The 18,861-nt window shown below is 37.2% G+C and overlaps 1 protein-coding gene across 1 annotated transcript; it reads left to right on the top strand.

Annotated features, from left to right (window-relative positions):
• The first annotated feature begins 797 nt into the window (after window positions 1–797).
• On the top strand, window positions 798–11,994 carry LOC107768738 (uncharacterized). Its single transcript, XM_016587878.2, has 3 exons — window positions 798–1,017; window positions 11,410–11,484; window positions 11,671–11,994. The coding sequence occupies exons 1-3, from the start codon at window positions 874–876 to the stop codon at window positions 11,839–11,841; spliced, it is 390 nt and encodes a 129-aa protein (XP_016443364.1). The 5' UTR covers window positions 798–873; the 3' UTR covers window positions 11,842–11,994.
• Window positions 11,995–18,861: the final 6,867 nt, after the last annotated feature.

The raw sequence follows: 18,861 nt of genomic DNA, 5'->3' as shown, positions 1-18,861 counted from the left end.
CCGATTCATATATTTTCATGTGCTATATATCCTATGCCTTCTGCGTGGGCTCGGGTCACCGGACTCGGACCACCTAAATTTTTTTTGGATCATAAAAAATGACCTATGGAACAATAGTCACTGCCCCTCCATGATCGTTCCTCATTTTTGCCTTTTTAGATTCATAAAACGAGATTCGACCTGGTTTCTATATTTTCGTGTGTTATAGCCCACACCGTAGCTAATCCTAATATTCTTAATCACGACATAATTAATCCCCGAAATAAATTATTTTCAAAACAAACGACCCCTTAGTGTGTCATTCTTATACCTTGAATCGTCACTCACAACTTGTTTGGATGGTTGTTACTTAATGTATTGTATCGTATTGTTATTTTAAATACAATATTTGTTTTGCTTGTTACTTAAATTTTATTGTATCGTACCGTTAACTCTGATGTTACATAACGACGAAAAGTGATACTTTATGCAACGGCCAATTTGGTGTATTCACGTTGTTATCTTATTTTCTCTCTCATGTTTCACTTCCTTATTATATATAATCATATTTTATGCTTTACCCTACTTTTTTTAATATAATAATTTTACCTCGTGCTTTATTTTTTATTTGTAATATTGTAAATTTATTCTTTATATTGTTGATGCATAATATGACGAAACAATATAAACAATACAATATATTCTAATATTATATACATCAAAATAATTCAATACAATATAATATGATAGGTACATAACAATTAGAAACCATCCAAACGAGCTGTCACTGTATTAACTCGAAAAATACTAACCCAAAATTAAGGGACCATTTAGGCTAAAAGAAGTTGGTGAAATCCGGGTTTGCACCATTCCACACTTCCAAGTACGCAAGAAATGACTGGGAGAGAGGGGGCAGGTGATTTCGTCTACCGCATCAGTCCGTTGGAGGAGTGGGAATTGCTGCAGAAAACTGGCAGCACTTTTGGGGGGAAGCTTGACCGAACCACTGGCTATATACATCTCAGTAAGCTCGACCAGGTTAGCTGACGCTTGTCTATCTTTCCCTCTTCTCTTAGATTCTTTTACTTACTCCACGTTCATTTAGATTATTCTTTTTCAATCCGCCTTTGATAAATGCCAAATCGGAAGGTCTAGCCGCCCACCCGTTTCCTCTATTTTCGCTATTTCACAGGATATGGAACTTGTGATAGAGACATCTGAATCTCTTACAGGACGAGTAAACCATTGCCATGATTAACAGAAGCATTTAACATAGTGAACCGTCTAACAATATCAACTTCATCTGTTTTCCTGAGAGATAGGTATCTGTCCTGAACACAATCCCTTGGTGTACGGGACACCACAGTTATGTAAAAAAAAAACAGCGCCAAACCATAAGCTAATGCAATTGATGTGTAGCGTGTGGTACCTTTGCTTTTGTAATGTCAAGAACTGGTTATTCAAAATTGTATCCCTATGACTAGGGGTGGCAAACGGGCGGGCTGGGTCGGATATGAGCGGGTTAAAAATGGGTAATTTAGAAAACGGATAAATTATCTGACCCGGTCCGTATTTGAGATCATGAAAAATGGGTTATCCATCCATATTATCTATGACTTCTTTAATATGATCACTTTTGGGAGAATTACTAGTTTCGCAAACTTGAGGAACCCCTAATTTGAGGCTGAACAAATGTAAAAGTTAAACACATTAGTTATCCATTTGGTTAACCATTTTCTAAGTGGATAATATGGTTCTTATCCATATTCGACCCGTTTCTAAAAAATTCTTTATCTAACCCATTTTCTAATGGATAGTATGGGTGGATAACTGTTTTCTTTTAACCATTTTGCCATTTCTACTAATGACCATTAGCTGATATGCCACTCAGCGGATATTCAGTTGTTTTAACATGCTTGTGGACTAGCTTTTGTAGAGTTAGATCCATAGACGAGCTCGAGCTCGACTTGTTTCTCTTAGCCAGCCAACTGAGTTCGAGTTGAGCTAACTGTGTTCAAGTATGTCTTAGCTAGCCAAGATCAACTTGCACATGTAGCTTGTATGACACTTGAATTGAGGTCATGTTTGGCTTGAATAATAGTCGAGCCGTGTCCAAACGTCCAAAATTCTACTTCATCTTGTTTATACTCTACTGGTTGTGAGAAGAAGAGCGGAATTGCGTTTCACGATAATTTTGCTTTTACTCAGCAAGCTCCACTGTGGAGTTATAGAAAAAGACCACAAACTATTGATACGACCAATGAAATAAGGTTTGGAGTGCCTGATTTAGCACAAAAGCACGTGTAAATGATAGTGCAGTTAGGTCATGATATGCCATAGAAGAAGTGCTGGCGTACCAATTTTTTTAGCTAATTATTAGTAGATGGTTCAAATGCAGTTTCAATAGTTGTTCCGTGAAGTACATCTCTTGAATAGTACGCTCCTTCATTATTTAGCTACTAAATTCGACCCCCTGGAATGAAATTGTGATGATTTCCATGTAGAGGTGATGCTTAATTGCTTAATGTAGAAACTTAGAGATTGCTGACAGTGGCTAATATATTACATGCAACATTTGAAATATAGGATGATATTAAAAAGGTTTTTGTGGAGCTAGTCCAGGTTAAAAGGAAACAGTTATCCACCCATAAATTTAGTTATTTACTCCATTTTTTATACTTGTATTTAGTAAATTTAGAAAAGTAACCTAGTTATGTATTCCTTTGTCATCCCAGTGGCAGTAGTATTATTCTTGTATTCTTTTCTCTTTTTTCGTTGAGTTATATTTCTACCTGTTATTGACTTATTTCTTTCGCTTCAGTTATTTTACTATATCGTTGTTGTTACTATATTGCTGTTATTGCTGCTTAATACTACTGTCCCCTTTTATTTTGTCCTTGAGCCGAGGGTCTTCGAAACAACCTTTCTACCTTCACAAGGTAGGGGTAAGATCTGCTTATACAAGACCCTCCCCAGACCCACTTGTGCGATTATGCTGGGCATGTTATTGTTTTTGTTGCAACATAGCTATGTAGGCTCTTTAACCATTGTTGTTACTCATTATATGTGTGTTTATGTGAGTATATATATATTCCACGTCCTTTACCGGATTTTCTTTAGGACACTGGCTATTTGCCAAGAGTTTCAGGGTTAATATTGATATATAGCAACAAATACAATAATTATAAGTGTAGTGCCTGGTGTATTGACTTTTTCTTTTTTGCGGAGACAGAGTATGCGAGTTGTTTCTCGAGGCATGCATTCCATTATCTAATTATTATACCAGTTGTCAGTTCTTAGGTCATTGTCACCGAGATTCATGTCAATTTGAAATCTATGTTTGGTTAAGAAAAAAATGAAATTCTATGTCTTACATGATTACTTCGATTAAGTCCTTGTCTCTAGACTTAAGTTATAACTACGATTAGTTTTTCGAAATGCTAAGGATGGAAAGTACTTATGTTTACTAGACTTCTAATTTTGGAGTAATTTCTTAGTCTTGAGGTGTGTTACCCCATGTTTTCTAGATTTATTAAATGTAGTATAATTGATCCTATTTTTCTTGTGAATTTTTCACCCTTCTTGAGATTCGAGTTTGACATTTGTCTCTTCTTGTTTTATTTTCATCTTCCTGAGCCGAGGGACTATTGGAAACAATCTCTCTGCCCCATTGGAGTAGGAATAAGATTTGCGTCCACACTACCCTCCCCAGACCCCACTTTGTGGGATTTTACTGGGTTGTTGTTATTTGTTTGAAAGAAAATTCTTTTTGCTTCAAGAAATATTTTTGTATAATAGACTCTTGTTTTGGTGAATGATTTGACTATTTTGGGGGTGTTTATGCCCAAGTCTTGTAATATACTAAATTTGGTATTTCAATTGAACTTGGGGAAATGATTGGAGACCTAATATTTGTAGTTGAGATTTGAAGTTGGGTTTTATCTTTTATGCTTAATATGAGTCTCGAAAGGTGTTGTATGAAAAAAAGTATTCCTAAGTGTTTGATAAGGCCAAAAGTGTTGAGATAAATTAATAAGGTACTACTTTTTTATATAGTTGTATCTTGCACTTTTAAAGAGATTTTATGAGATTCTTCTATGTTGAGATGTCATATGTTGAACCTTGTTCATGGGCCTAATTTCGCTAATAAATTATAATAACAGTTTGCTAAACTAGTTTCATAAGTCTTGTTAGAACTTGAACTCTTTTCCTAATCTTATGGAAGTATTAAAAATGGTTCTATTTTTTTCCTTTTTTTTGTTAGTTTATTTTACCAAAGTAGCCTCTGCTTTGACCATACTTTTTGGGAAACACATCAAGTTTGTGTGGGATGACAAGTGTTAAGAGAGCTTCGAGAAGCTCAAATCCTTGTTGACACAAGCTTGTGTACTTACTCTACCAACTGAAGGAAAAAAGTATATGATATGTAGCGATGCATCTCGTCGTGGCTTAGGTTGTGTTCTGTTACAAGAAGGAAAAGTGATTGCTTATTATGCCTCTCGAAAACTGAAATCACATGAATTGAATTATCCCACTTATGACCTTGAACTTGCTGCAATTGTATTTGCCTTGAAAATTTGGAGACATTACTTGTACGGGGAGAAAGCTCATTGACATCTAATATTATTTCTGCGGTCTTGGCAAAGAAGATGATTTGCCTAGGTTGCGATGCCTATCTTGCTCATATTGTCGGTACACAATTAGAGAGTCCAAGTTTTAAGGATATACCAACCGTGTGTGACTTTCCTCATGATCTCCTCCAAAAAGGGAGATTGAGTTTCCTATAAAGCTTGTTCCTGCAACTGCTCCTATTTCTATCGCTCCATATAGAATGGTTCCAATTGAATTAAAAGAGTTGAAGGCTCAATTGCAAGAACTTCTTGAGAAAGGTTTTATCTGTCCCACTGTTTCGCCTTGGGGAGCTCATATTTTATTTGTGAAAAAGATGGCAACCTATTCTATAAAAATAGGTTGTGTTAGGTTGTGTGTTCCTAATGATGATGACTTAAGGAAGCATGATACAATTTGGGTCATTGTAGTCTAGATAGACTAACTATGAGTGCTCAGTTCTTGGCAATCAGAACGGACTACTCACTTGAACTTTTGGCGGAGGTACAAATTAATGAGATTGTGAGCCTGCATGGAATTCCTATTTCTATTGTGTCTGACAGAGACCCAAAGTTTACATCTAGATTTTGGTCTAGCTTGCAAGAAGCTTTGGGTACCAGGTTGAATTTTAATACTTCTTTTCATCCACAAACAGATGGCCAGTCCGAGAGGGTAATATAAGTCTTGGAAGATATGATTCGAGCGTGTATTATTGAATTTGAGGCTAGTTGGGACAAACACTTGACCTTGATAGAATTTGCTTACAATAATAGCTACCGGACAAGTATAGGCATGCCCTTATGAAGCTTTATATGGAAGGAAATCTAGAACTCCTCTTTGTTGGAGTAAAGTGGGAGAAAGAAAGTTGCTTGGTCCTGAAATTGGTCAACAGACTGAAGATAAGGTGAAAATCACAAGGATCGTTTGAAAATTGTTTCTGGCAGAAGTCTTATGCTGATGTTAAGAGGCGTGAAATTGAGCATCAAGAATGCGATAAGGTTTTTTTAAAGGTTTTTCCGTGGAAGAAGATTATGAGATTTGGCAAAAAGGGAAAACTTAGTCCTCGATTTATTGGACCTTAGAAGTACTTGAGGGAGTAGTATAGTTGCATATAAGCTAGCTTTGCCACTTGAGTTGGATAAGATCCATAATGTGTTCCATGTTTCTATGCGTAGAAGATATCGCTCTTATCCATCTCATATTCTTCCTATCAGATCCATCGAAGTCAATCCTGATTTAACTAATGAAGGAGAACCTATTCAGATCTTGGCACATGACGTATAAGAGCTTGGGAGCAAGATAATTCCCTTAGTAGAAGTCCTTTAGAGAAATCATTCTGACAAGGAAGCTACTTAGGAGCAGGAAGAGGATATACGACTACAATATCCACATTTGTTCCGAGACTAATTTCAGGTAAAATTTTGGGACGAAATTTTATTAAGGAAGAGAGAGTTGTAACACCCCAAGTTTTCTAGATTTATTAAATGCATTACATATAATTGATCCTGTTATTCTTGTGAATATTCTTCGCCCTTCTTGAAATTTGAGATTGACATTTGCTTATAGGAAATTTTTTTTTGCTTAAATAAATATTTTTATATAATACTCTATTATGTAGGACTGAAACAGAATACTTAAAGTGCAAATTCAGTGACGGGGCTCATGCGACACACGTGGATGTGAAGCTTGATACTCAAGTTATCCCCAATAAAGGTAGTTTCAAGTATCTCGGGTCTATTATCCAGGGTAACGGGGAGATTGACGAGGATGTCGCACATCGTATTTGAGAGGGATTGATGAAATAGAGGCTTGCGTCCGACTCTTATGTGACAGGAAATTGCTGCCAAGACTTAAAAGGTAAATTTTACAAAGTGGTGGTCCGACCAACTATGTTCTATGGGGCGGAGTGTTGGCCAATCAAAAACTCACATGTGCAGAAGATGAAAGTAGCAGGAATTAGGATGTTGAGATGGATGAGTGGGTATACCAAGAGAGATAAGATTAGGAATGAAGCTATTCGGGATAAAGTGGAAGTGGCCTCGTGGGGAATAAAGATGCGGGAGTCGAGACTGAGATGGTTCGGGCACGTAAAAAGGAGAAACACTGATGCTCCTGTCAGGAGATGTGAGAAGCTGGCCATGGCAGGTTTGAGAAGAGGTTGAGGTAGGCCAAGGAAGTACTGGAGAGAGGTGATTAGGTAGGATATGGCGCGACTTCAGCTTACTGAGGACATGACCCTTGATAGGAAGGTGTGGAGGTCGAGGATTAGGGTAGAAGGTTAGTAGGTAGTTGAAAGTTTCTCGTTTTCTTACCAGTTATTTTAGTAGCACTCATGTTCCTGCATATTCTTATGTAGATCGTTACTATATCATGTGATCTAGTTCGCTTCTTTTATCGTATTTCCTGTTGTTAGTACTTAGTACTACTTAAGATTTTCCCCCCTCTTTTTCTTCTTCTTTTTCTCCCTCCCCCTCTCTTCTAAACCGAGGGTCTATTGAAAACATCCTCTCTACCTTCACTAGGTAGGGGTAAGGTCTGCGTACATACTACCCTCCCTCCCCAGACCCTACTTGTGGGAATATACTGGGTTTGTTGTTGTTGTTGTTACTCTACTATTTTGGTAACTTGATTTTGGTGAATGATTTGGCTATTTTGGGGGTGTTTAAGCCCAAGTCTTGCAATATCAGTATTAAATTTGGTATTTGAATTGAACATGGGGAAAATGATTGGAGACCTAATATTTGTATTTGAGATTTGAAGTTAAGTTTTATGCTTGGTATGAGTCTCGAAAGGTGTTGTTATGAAAAAGAAATATTCCTCTACTAAGTGTTTGATAAGGTGTTTTTTTTTTATATATAGTTGTATCTTGCACTTTTAAAGAGATGCTTCTATGTTGAGATTGTAAGAATGCACGGGAGAAAAATCTGTTATTAACAATGATACAATGAATCCTATATATTATACATCTTCTGCTTTTACTACATATGGGATTAAGATATATTCTACTCCTATTACATATGGGAGTAGGACATATTCTACTCCTACTACATATGGGACAAAGACTATTTACGCATAACTATCTAACATTTTCCCTCAAGCCGGTGCATACAAATCATTTGTACTGAGCTTGTTATATATCTAACTAATATGAGGACCAGTGAGGGACTTGGTGCAAATATCTTCAAGCTGATCATTCGACATACAACGCCACTAAACTCCCCCTAGCAACAAAACCAGGTGGTTGCTTATAAACAGAAGTTGGCCGAAAAGTCGCTGGAAAAATTTGAAAACAGTGAGAATAAGTCGAATTCCATACTATAAAATAGGTTCTAAAACACTACTAGAAACACATGAACTTTTTGGAAATTGCTATTCATGCCGGGAAATCACTGTTCACACCGGAAAAAATAAAAGATGTCAGAATTTGATGTAATTTATAGGGTGGGTTCGGAATCACTGGACGAGTAAGTTGTCCTGAAAAAGTTTTGCCAAAAAGTGGCCTGAATGGCTCACACGCGCCAGAAAAGTTATTGTAGCTTGCCGGAACCCTAGTTCTTGAGGCGCGCGGAGGCGCACGAGGGACTTTCTACCGGAGCAATTGACTGTTTCCAAACAAGATGGTAGTGTTGGTTTTCACACAACACTTACCAATGAGTAGATAACCCAAATCAATCTTGAGCCGTCAACCGAAAAGACACACGGTGACTGACTTTTCTATTCCGATAGGACTGAAATTTTTGGGGTTTGGTCGCACAAGGGTTTCAGATCCGATGGTGGTACTGGACTACTGGTATATGCACAGTACCACTTTAGCAGTGATGAACCCTGGGAACAAGACGAAGTTGCCGGAAAATTGCACGGCGACAAGATTTTTCTTCCCGGATGTCGTTGGAATCACGCACATCAATAATTTTCTCACTGAAGCTCTGATATCATGTGAGAATGCACGAGAGAAAAATCTATTTATTAACAATGATACAATGAACCCTATATATAATACATCTTCTACTCTTACTACATATGATATTAGGACATATTCTACTCCTATTACTTTTGGGACTAGGACATATTCTACTCCTACTTCACATGCGACTAAGACTATTTACACATAACTATCTAACAGAGATGTCATATGTCAAACCTTGTTGATGGGCCTATTTTTGCTAATAAATTATTATAACAATTTGCTAAACTAGTTTCAAAGTTTTGTTAGAACACTTTTAACTCTTTTCCTAATCATGGAAGTATTGAAAATATTTTTTTTTGGGGTTAGTTTATTTTACAAAAGTAGTTTTACAAAAAGAATGCTTAACTTTATAAGTATTACATTAGTTTTTATAAGTGGCCATCCTCCTAAGGGATTGCTACATGAGGTTTTCATTCTTATATGACTGTTTCTTTTTCTCGTTAGACTTCTTTATGTTTTTCTGCTGTAACTTTTTCTTGCTTGAAAAAACAAGAAAACATACAATGAAGTGATGTAGCACTATAGTTTCATATGGGCCAAAGGCAACCTTGACATGGTGAGTTAAAATGTCGTCATAGTTTCACAGATAAAGGACTCGTGAAAGATTAGAAATATAAGAAGGAGACATGTTAGCGACTAGAGACTAAAAGTGAAGCAAAACTGGAGTTTATTTTAGCCCAAAGGAGGTTGGGCCATTGATTTATTGTACCTTGAAGATGAGACACATCATTTGGTCTCTCAAACATCTATATTTGGTGAATATGGTCTATATAGGAATCATGATTACTAAGGTAAACTTTGAGTTTTTATCTTATTATAATGACACCGAATCCAAAAGTTGATAAAGTGAACCTTTTAATAATTTAGAATTTTATTGATGTAAAGGTGGACTATCGGCGGAGTTTGTAGCAAACTTGATAGAGCCGTTGGCAATTATGAATGGATGATGTGTTGGGGCCATGTACGAACTGAGTATGATTTACCTAGTGTTTCTGGTCACTCACCAATATTTCTGGCACTAAGGCCAACAAGCTGTAACTTTAAAGTGCCTTTTCGAGTTTTCAGTGTTTGGGTGGAACATAGTCAATTCTTAACTGTGGTAGAGGAAGTCTGGGGGAAGCAACTGGCAACATACCCTATGAAAAACATATGGATGAAGCTGAAGGGCTTGAAGACCATTGCTAAGAAGACTTAACACTGAGGAATTTAAATCTATTTCTCAGAAGATTGAGCAGGCTAGATTGGACTTGGCTACAATACAAGAAAAGCTACCAACTGAATTCTCTTATGCACTTTTTGTAATGGAGAGGAAGACTTTATAGAATCTAGAGAAGTGGAATATGATTGAGGAAACTGTCATGAAGCAGAAATCTAGAGCTAAATGGATTAGCTGCGAGACTCTAATACCAGTTAATTTCTGTTACTGTGAGGAAGGGAAGGAATCATAGAAAACAGATTTTTGAATTCACTTTTGATGCTGGAACTAATTTAACTAATCCTAAAGCCATCAAAGCAGAAATTATTCAATTCTATAAAAGTCTGATAGGGTCTTCTACTCAAACCCTATCTGCTGTCAACAAGATTACCATGACGAAAGGGGCCAATACCTACACATTCACAACAGATAGCATTATGTAAAATAGTGACTGATAACTGGATGAAGAGGCAACCAGTTGCAATAGATAACTGTGAGCAGCATACAACTTGGATCATCAGGAACTCTAAAGGCAAATCTAAACAAGCAAATATCGTCAAGATGGTTTATATTGAAGTTTTTCGTGCCATATTTGTTGAGAGAAATCAGATATTATTTGAGAAGATTAGCAAGGGACAAGACCGTATTTCGAGGGAAATTGCATATGTATGCAATGTGAGAGGAGCTACTAGATATATAAAGTTTCTTTTTTAGTCTGCTGGCTGGTAGTGCTGCCGTGTGACCAGGAGGTCACAGGTTCGAGCCGTGAAAACAACCTCTTGCATTTCTGCAGGGAAATGACCCTTGTGGTCCGGCCCTTCCCCCACCCCGCACATAGTGGGAGCTTAGTGCACCAGACTGCCCTTTTTGGCTGGTAGTGTTGTAGGATTTTTTGTTCTGTGTTGATTTTTTTTTGGATAGATAGCTGTATTAGTTGAGCTACGAATTTTCTTGGTGATTAATGAAATTACTTACCAAAAAAATCAGATTTCCAAATGAAAAATTATCTTATCAAGAGAAATTGTGTTGGACCCTATATTTCATGTTTAATTATGAACTAAATTTCTAGTTTCAACCAAGTTAATGCAAAAAGAACTTTTAATTTGTCTCAGAGCTACTTGTTTATTGATTAATAACCACATAACATGAGACTGTACCTCACACATATTATAAATTTCAAGTTCTTATTGCTGCAGTTGTTCAGTTATCTATCCCTTACTATGGAAAGCACCTCTTATAGAGCAATTTCTGTTTTGAACTCCTAATTAATAAAAATTCCAAGTGTTTTTCACTTCTAAAATCAAATTATGACACGCAGGTTAGGAAGTAGGGACAATTTGTGGTCACAACTATGACCCAAAAATCAAAACTCCTGACAGGAAAAAGAAGAAAAGAAGCCTATCTTCAGGAACTTATACTGTACATGTTTAAAGTGAAATACTTCCAGAACTAGTTGGAGATCGTTATTGCATATAAGAAATCAATAGTAAGTAAAATTAGGGTTTTGTATAGCTTAGTTAGTTGCAGAGAAAAATAATCTAATGTAATATTAGACTTGTGACTTCGCATATTTTAGAGAACAGTTAACTTTTTATCTTTAGATTGCATTTAGTTGAGCCGGTTTTGTCCTCACTCTAACTTGAAATTTTTGAACTTGCAGGTTCAATCAACTTTGCTGAACTTTTTCCTGAATGTTAAGGATGATTTGTACTTGCTGCAAATCGATGCTAAAAAGGCTAGTAGTACTGCCTTCTTGACTTCACCGTTTATGAGTACCAGTTTTCCTTTTCTTTTCTGCATGTTGATTATCATATTTGATAATACAATCAACATTTGTTTGGCTTTTCTAATCTAAATATGATATGTTTGATCAACAGATGAGAGAAGTTTTCTTGTTATGATAGGGTTTATTTTGTTGCAGCTTGGGAATGGGTTGGTTTACGAAGCTATCGATGACGCAAATGTCTTTCCTCATTTCTATGGCCCATCTCGGAGTTTCAGTCCTCTACCACTAGATGCAGTCATTAAAGGGGAGAAGCTAGTTGTCTCAGAGGGCAAATTTGTATGCAGCATGCTCAGTTCAGTGGCTTAATTCCTTGCATTTCAGCTTTTGACTGATGTGTTGGTGTTGCATTACATTTAACAGAGTTTTCATTGTGTTCGCGTGCTACACCGTACTTTGTGAATCCAAACAGTTGAGGGGCACTAAATGAGATTAATGATCTCAAAGTATTGGCTTTATTTATGTTTCGTTTTTTCCTTTTACTTTTGTTTCGCTTTCTTCGTTTATGTGGAGACAATTTAGCAAATTAAGGAGAAAACAAAGGCAGGGGAAACTTTGATGGCAACCAAATAGGGGCTGGTTTCCATTTTTTTTTTTTAAAAAAAAGGAAAATCCAATGGAGGCTATGCTCTCTGTGCCATGAAAATACAATAATGACGCCTCAATCGAAGCTAGTCGGGGTGAGGTTGGCTTAATATCATAATATTTCAATATTCTGTAGATAAGAATTATTTTGACAGAAGTGGTTCTCTATATACTCTTAGAAATATACTAAGGGGTCGTTTGGTTTAGAAACAAATTATGCAGTGATTTGTTATGCAGGAATTATTTGTATAAAGTGTTTGGTTCATTGTGTTGAAAATTGAATACACAGTGCATAACTTGTGTTTGGTTTAAAAATATATCAATATTTTATTTATAATTATACCCTTGGACTTTTGTATGACTTCTTCATCTCACTTAAACTAACTAAACTACCTTACTTCCATCATTGGTTTAACAGTACTTTATTTTAATTTTCTTTCTAAACTCAGCGTCACAAACTCCATTAAGAACTTGCTATATAACAGCATAAACCAAGTTTTTCGTCGTTCCTGACTCCAAGATTTTGATGCCAAGCTAATACGCCTAGTTCTCAAGGATATTATGTGTTTTTTTTTTTTTTGAAAAAAAAGAGATCATTATTTGAAGGAAAAACTTAGTCATGTTTTTTCTTTGCATGATTATTTTTTATTAGTTTATCATAAACTAGTTTATTAGCCCATGCTTTGCGAGTTTAAAGAAAAACAGTAAATTTATCTGTTTGTATATTTAGTTGTGATAAAAGAAATAAAATTGTTCATGTACATGCATTAAAAAGTAATTTTATAACTACATTAAATCAAAATTATGAGTATTTCCGTTAGAATTAGAGCTTAGAAATGCAAGTTCACAGTTATCAAGCGACTAATTAGCAAAATATATACCATTGACCCTATTTATTTGAAATTATTCTTTCTATGCACTGTTGTAGTGTTGTTGATATCCGAATGATCATGTGTCGTTCTATCGTCCTTAATTATTCCTGTGGTACACGACACTTCATATCTTTTATTTTCTGGCAATACTCTTCATGTTATAGGAACAAAACAATGTTATTAAAACTACAAATGATATATACTTATCATAACTATTTAGCAACAAATTTTAATAGTCAAATATATATCTGATAACTGTGTGTTATCATTCACTCTTGCATCAATCTTATCTGGTTTGATTTATTTAAAAAATTTCATTAGAATCTTTATAATAACATCAATTATATATGGTTCAAATGATTAAAAAGTACTATTGATTGATATCTTATTACTAATATTATTGCTACTTGTAAATCATGCATACAGGAGAATATTTGGCTTTTTTGCTTTCGTATTTTGGTGGCTCCTTGAGGGTAAATTGAATTGCAAAACTAATAAATATCCGATCTTTTACAAAAATGAATAAAAGAGGCGTAATTGATTATCTTACTTAAATGCATGAATGCGACTATAACTCATTTCTCCCCTAGAAAATCATCCTTCAATAGAATTGCAAATACTACTTAAGAAGAGGAAATAAAATTCAGTTTCTACCAGAAATAGAGAAATTAAAAGAAGTTGACCATTTTTGAAATATGATTTTATCTTTGCATGACTATTTCTTCTTAGTTTATGTTTACCCTAAAATTCGAGTAACAATTAAAGTTGTATTGTGGTTTTAAGGATATGTGATTTAATTCAACGCCAATTGATACACAAGAGATTAAATAGACAAATTAAAGAGTAAAGTAGATCAAACCAGTGTGTAGGCTAAGTCTCGACCTCGACCTGTGATGATCTCGAGGTATGATTATGGGAATAAATGATAAAATAACTCTGGAGAACAATAGGTAAAATAGCAGGAGAGTAATTTACGTATATTTTCTTATTAGTGAACCGTCCTGTACAAATGAATGGGATACCCCTTTATATAGTAGGGGAATCCTAAATAAGGTACATTTCTAATTACAGTAGAAAATCATATTTGACAGTTGTCTAATCGCCGAAGACCAACCCATTCCGAAATTTACGCCATGATCTCTGGCCCATCGCGGGTATCTCGCTCTTTCCGTTATTGAATCATAACGGTATCATCTCGAAGCATGCCTTCTTCAGACCTCGGTAAATGATATCGACCTTGACATTAAAAAGGAGCTTCGACCTCGAGCTCCTGGCCTCCCGACGTGGTATCACTTTTTTCATCGAAGAACGAAATTGGGTAACCCCGATTTCCACCATATACAGTTTTATCATAAATATCATACTTAGTGTGCTCTTTAACGATCCAATTTTTAGTTTCTAGACCAATTCTTCACTTATAACTCTACTGTTTACCCGTATGGTACAACTAAATTTATACGTAATTTATAGACAAGTGAATTTATTTGATCCTAAAATAACATATGAATTAACAGAAATATAAGACTTAGCCTTAAGATTGAAATGAAACAACGGATATCTTGATCCCGGGAACAAAGCTGCCGGAAGCAATAAGAACAATGTAAATAAGCAAGAAAAGCAAAATATTATTGAGCTTTTGGTAGAATATATCGTATGCTTGTCAGAAAATTCCTCCCTCTACAATGATAGTAGAGCTCACTATTTATAGTTACACCTAGGGAACAAGGTCCTAGGATCAAGCCCCTCTTAAATGACAATTATGAGGGCCATTGAAGAATATGTTACGGTGGGTAATGAGCACCATATTCTCTATAACGGATCATGCACTTAATGCTGTAGAATATTCTTCATTGAACACTACCGGATGGAAGATATTTATTTTGTCTTTATGAATATCATCCTCTCTGATGACAAGCGAGATTATTGCCTTTGGGTTCGATTGCTTTCTGCCTTCGGCTCCACATGTCACTTTCTCATGCGATCATAAATTATGAACATATTTTACCACATACAGATAGTCCCCCTATAGTTCCCCCTGCTTTCCGGTAGCATAACTTTGTGTCACCGGGAAGTTGGTAGAGATACCTTTATTGGCGAAAAATTCTCTTACCCCCTTTGAAAAGTTTCTCACGGTTGATTAGACGCACGTCTCTTCGCATTTAATGCCCTGAGCACGCGTCATCCCTTGATTTAGCATCACTTTTGCCGGTTATCGAGGTAATTATGGCCATGATTTTAGCCGCCTATTCTTTTACTTTTACGTATCAAACTTCTTCATTCACACTTCATAATTCTCCAAACCTTCCCAAAGTCTCTTTACTCAGCTTGTACTTTGTCTTCAACCTTTATTCAACCTTCTTCTCAAGAGAAAAACTTTCCTTTCTTTCTGATAAAAAATGGCCTCTTCTTCCGAAACTCTAGTTCCTCAAAAAACAAACGTAAGGCTGACGATGCTGCTCCTTCTACGGTGAGCACCATCATCGCAAAAAGTCTCGTCACAACTAAGGACTTCGAAGAGAAATATCCTTCCGCTCACCCTTGTACGTGGGATGCTAGTGTATACCCTTCTTCCATTTGTCCTTCCAGCATTCTTGTTGTGAAGGAAGACTGCCATTGCCAAGATTTAGATATTATCGCTCCTGATTTGGCGGAGCGGATAACCTTACCCTAGAATGGTTTTACGTATTTTTATACGTATCCCTTCACCTTAGGTTTGTTCTCTTTGAGTGAAAAGCTTGACTCCATCATCGTATAGTTCTGCATTCGCCCACTCCCGTCTCGGGGCGCTAAGGGGCTTTTGTTTTTGGATCAGATAGCAGTGTTTTGCTGACGCCTTGAATCAAGACGTCCGTGGGCGGGGAGTATAGAATAAAGTTTTATAGCAAAAATTAGACTTCTTATTGGGGGAAAGTCTAAGAAGCTCCTTCATCTATAAGCAATTTATGAAAGAGAAAAACTCGTTCTTTATGGATGCTCCATTTCGAGGCCTTAGATAGAGCTAAATCATATGTGGTTGGTCTGTTCCGATCGGTCCGGAGGGACGGGGAGGGTAGTGCGCTAGTGATGGTACTTAGTGGATGGATCTCTACACCACTTTCTTTCTATTCTATAACGGAGGGTCCAAGTTAAAATGGGCTCACAGACTACTTCAGGGTTAGAGTGAAGAACCACAAAAGCACCTATTAGGAACTGTTAAAAAAGGGACCAAGAACTACATGTTGGTGTAGTCATAAGTTTTTTTACCGATTCATTCTTCCATGAATTGCTGAAAGTGAAAAGAATTTCACCAGGTATGCCTGACACAAGTAAGTCCTTCTGTATGGAGGACAATCGCTTGTCTTTGATGTCTATGCCAGGAGACGATACAGGATCTAACCCTAGCTCGGTTGATGAACCTCTATTCACCTAAGATCTTCTGCGGGGGAATGATAAATTTCAGCAAGCATGGCCACCATGCTCTGCTATCTATCATAGATGATGACAATGAACGTGGGTGGATAGAATGGTTCGCTACAGTCACCACCAGTGACATCATTCCGGCCGCGACTTTATCCTTTCCGAAATTATGGAACCTCACTTGTAAGTTCATCATTTGACTTTTCTTCCATCAAAGATCGTCTCATATCATTCTTGACCTTTCTTCTTTCGCTTATTTCAGTGACTCGGTGGGTACTACCTAGGGTTGAAGGCATGGACTAATGGGTTTAGAAAATTTTAGACGTTACTACGCCGGAAAACCGCACGTGGAAAAAACTAGCCCTCAAATACAGGTGGAAGGCCAAAAATCATGGTACGTTAAACTCACCTTGTTTTTTTCCTTTCATATAAGGAAGCTGATTAATCCTTTTTCCTTTGTTGAATTCAGGTCTACCCCAGGGCTCATTTGTCGTCCCCGAGGAGGATGTTTTGGCTAATCCTGTTGACACTGCAAGGCTATTGCATGAGGCTTTTACACAAACAAGTGTCTCCGAGCCTGCTTTTGGTGCAAGTACTTCTTCTTGGAGTCCTCGGTCGGAGAACAAGCAACAAAAAGAAGACGTTCATCCACGGTCGGGGGAATAAATAAAAAGGCAAAGAGCGCCACGCCTGATCCATTTTTGCATATTGTGTTGATAAGCATTTTGCCCGAGCCGGTCCCATAAACTGTGGTGATCAACGATAATGGAGAAGCTAGTGATGATGTGACTTCTCTACATAGAAGAGGACGACCTTCATCAATTCAACAGAATTCTTAATTCATGCTTCCGAGTCCCAATTGTTGCGTCCAATACTGTAAGGCTAAGTACCGGGCCTCTTCCATCTTCGGTTGACGAGCAACCATCAACCAACACTGCACCCACTGCAACTACTCCTCACCCTTCGATGCCATTAGTTTCATCTCATTCTTTACCAACTCCAATTCTGCCACCAACAACTGCTGCATCATCTCCACCGGCTGCAGTTGCCCGAGAGTATGGCGTCCCTCTTCCCTAGTCCGCAGTTCATGGGAACCTGGGGCAAAATTATGTTTCCCTCTCGGAAGATCCTCAAAGGAGGAGGAGCATTACTCTTTCGATTTCCACTGGATGCCAGCTATTGTCCCGGTCAGTGGAACTTGCAAACTACCTATAGCCTTTGGCTTCAGATAAAGATAGGGAAAAGATACAAGATCTCTTGGGAGAATGCTTGTTGAACAATGCCATGCATAATGCATCAGTGGTATAGTCTTTTTGGTTTTCTATTGTTCCTTCTATCTTTGTTATGGTAGGACTTTGAATTTGTATTTTTGTTTCGTAGGACTACTTCCTTGCTCCCGATATCCTACAAAGGCTAATTTGTGATAAGGAGGAACTTACCTTCGAACGGGATTAACCTTTGGCCAAGCGAGACCAGAATGTTGCTCGCCTCTTAGATCTAGAAGCTCGAGTTACTGAGGCCATTGTGTTGGAGGCTCGGCTGCAGCAAAGGAAGCAAGAAGTAGTTACCCTTAGCCAAGAGGTCGCCCCGTTATGGGATCAATTTGAAGAAACTAAGGTTAAATGGGTTGAAGTCTATAATGTTGTTCTTGCTGCATCCGATCATGAGGCTGCCTCTGCTGAAAGATTGCGTAAATTGGAGGCAGCCTTAAACTCTAAAGCTGAAGAGCTTGTTGCTACCAAGGCGGAGTATGCTTGATTGGAGGACATGAATAAGAGGACCATTGAGCACAATAGAGTTTTCAGCTCTACTATCTGCGAGCTTGATGTCAGCCTCCGGTCCACCAGATCCAGGCGACATAACCTTTCTGCTGAGGATGACCAACTTAAAGAATAACTTCAGCGCCAAGCGACTTCCCTCATTGTTGAAAAAACATATGCTATGTATAACATGAGGAGAAAAACCTTGGAAGACGCCAAATTAGGTATCATTGACTTTGATGCCGAAATCACTAAAGCCTGTAAGCTGGAGTTAGCTGCAAAAAGGGGTCTTCTGGCCCGGCCTGATGCTACTAATTTTTTGGTTCTGATTCTGATTTCTCGGGAACTGAAGAGGAACCGGAAGGTGATGATGTTGAAGATCAAAATATTGAACCGGCGGCAGATCCACCCATTATTTCTAGGGCGTAGATGCTTCTCTTCTTCCGGGTTCCAGAGATGCAGCAACTTGGTTTTTGCTTTCTTTTTCAAACTTTTGTATTTGTACTGTTTGGCATATTTATTGTAAATAAGAACACTTTTTTGTTCATGTATCATATAAGTTTTCCTTCCTGCATAATTTTGTTAAATATTTGCGCAAGTTTTCTCTTTGCATCATTTTTTGTTTAAGTATTCGCGCATGTTTTACTGTTTGCATCTAATTATGCAAGGCTTTGGGTATAATTTTCCCTTAAATCATTTGGATTTTTGGCATAAGT

Source organism: Nicotiana tabacum, chromosome 8 (assembly GCF_000715075.1).
Source record: "Nicotiana tabacum cultivar K326 chromosome 8, ASM71507v2, whole genome shotgun sequence".
Taxonomy (NCBI): Eukaryota; Viridiplantae; Streptophyta; class Magnoliopsida; order Solanales; family Solanaceae; genus Nicotiana; species Nicotiana tabacum.
Note: the sequence above shows the minus strand (reverse complement) of the source record. Positions and strands in the feature narration are given on the sequence as shown.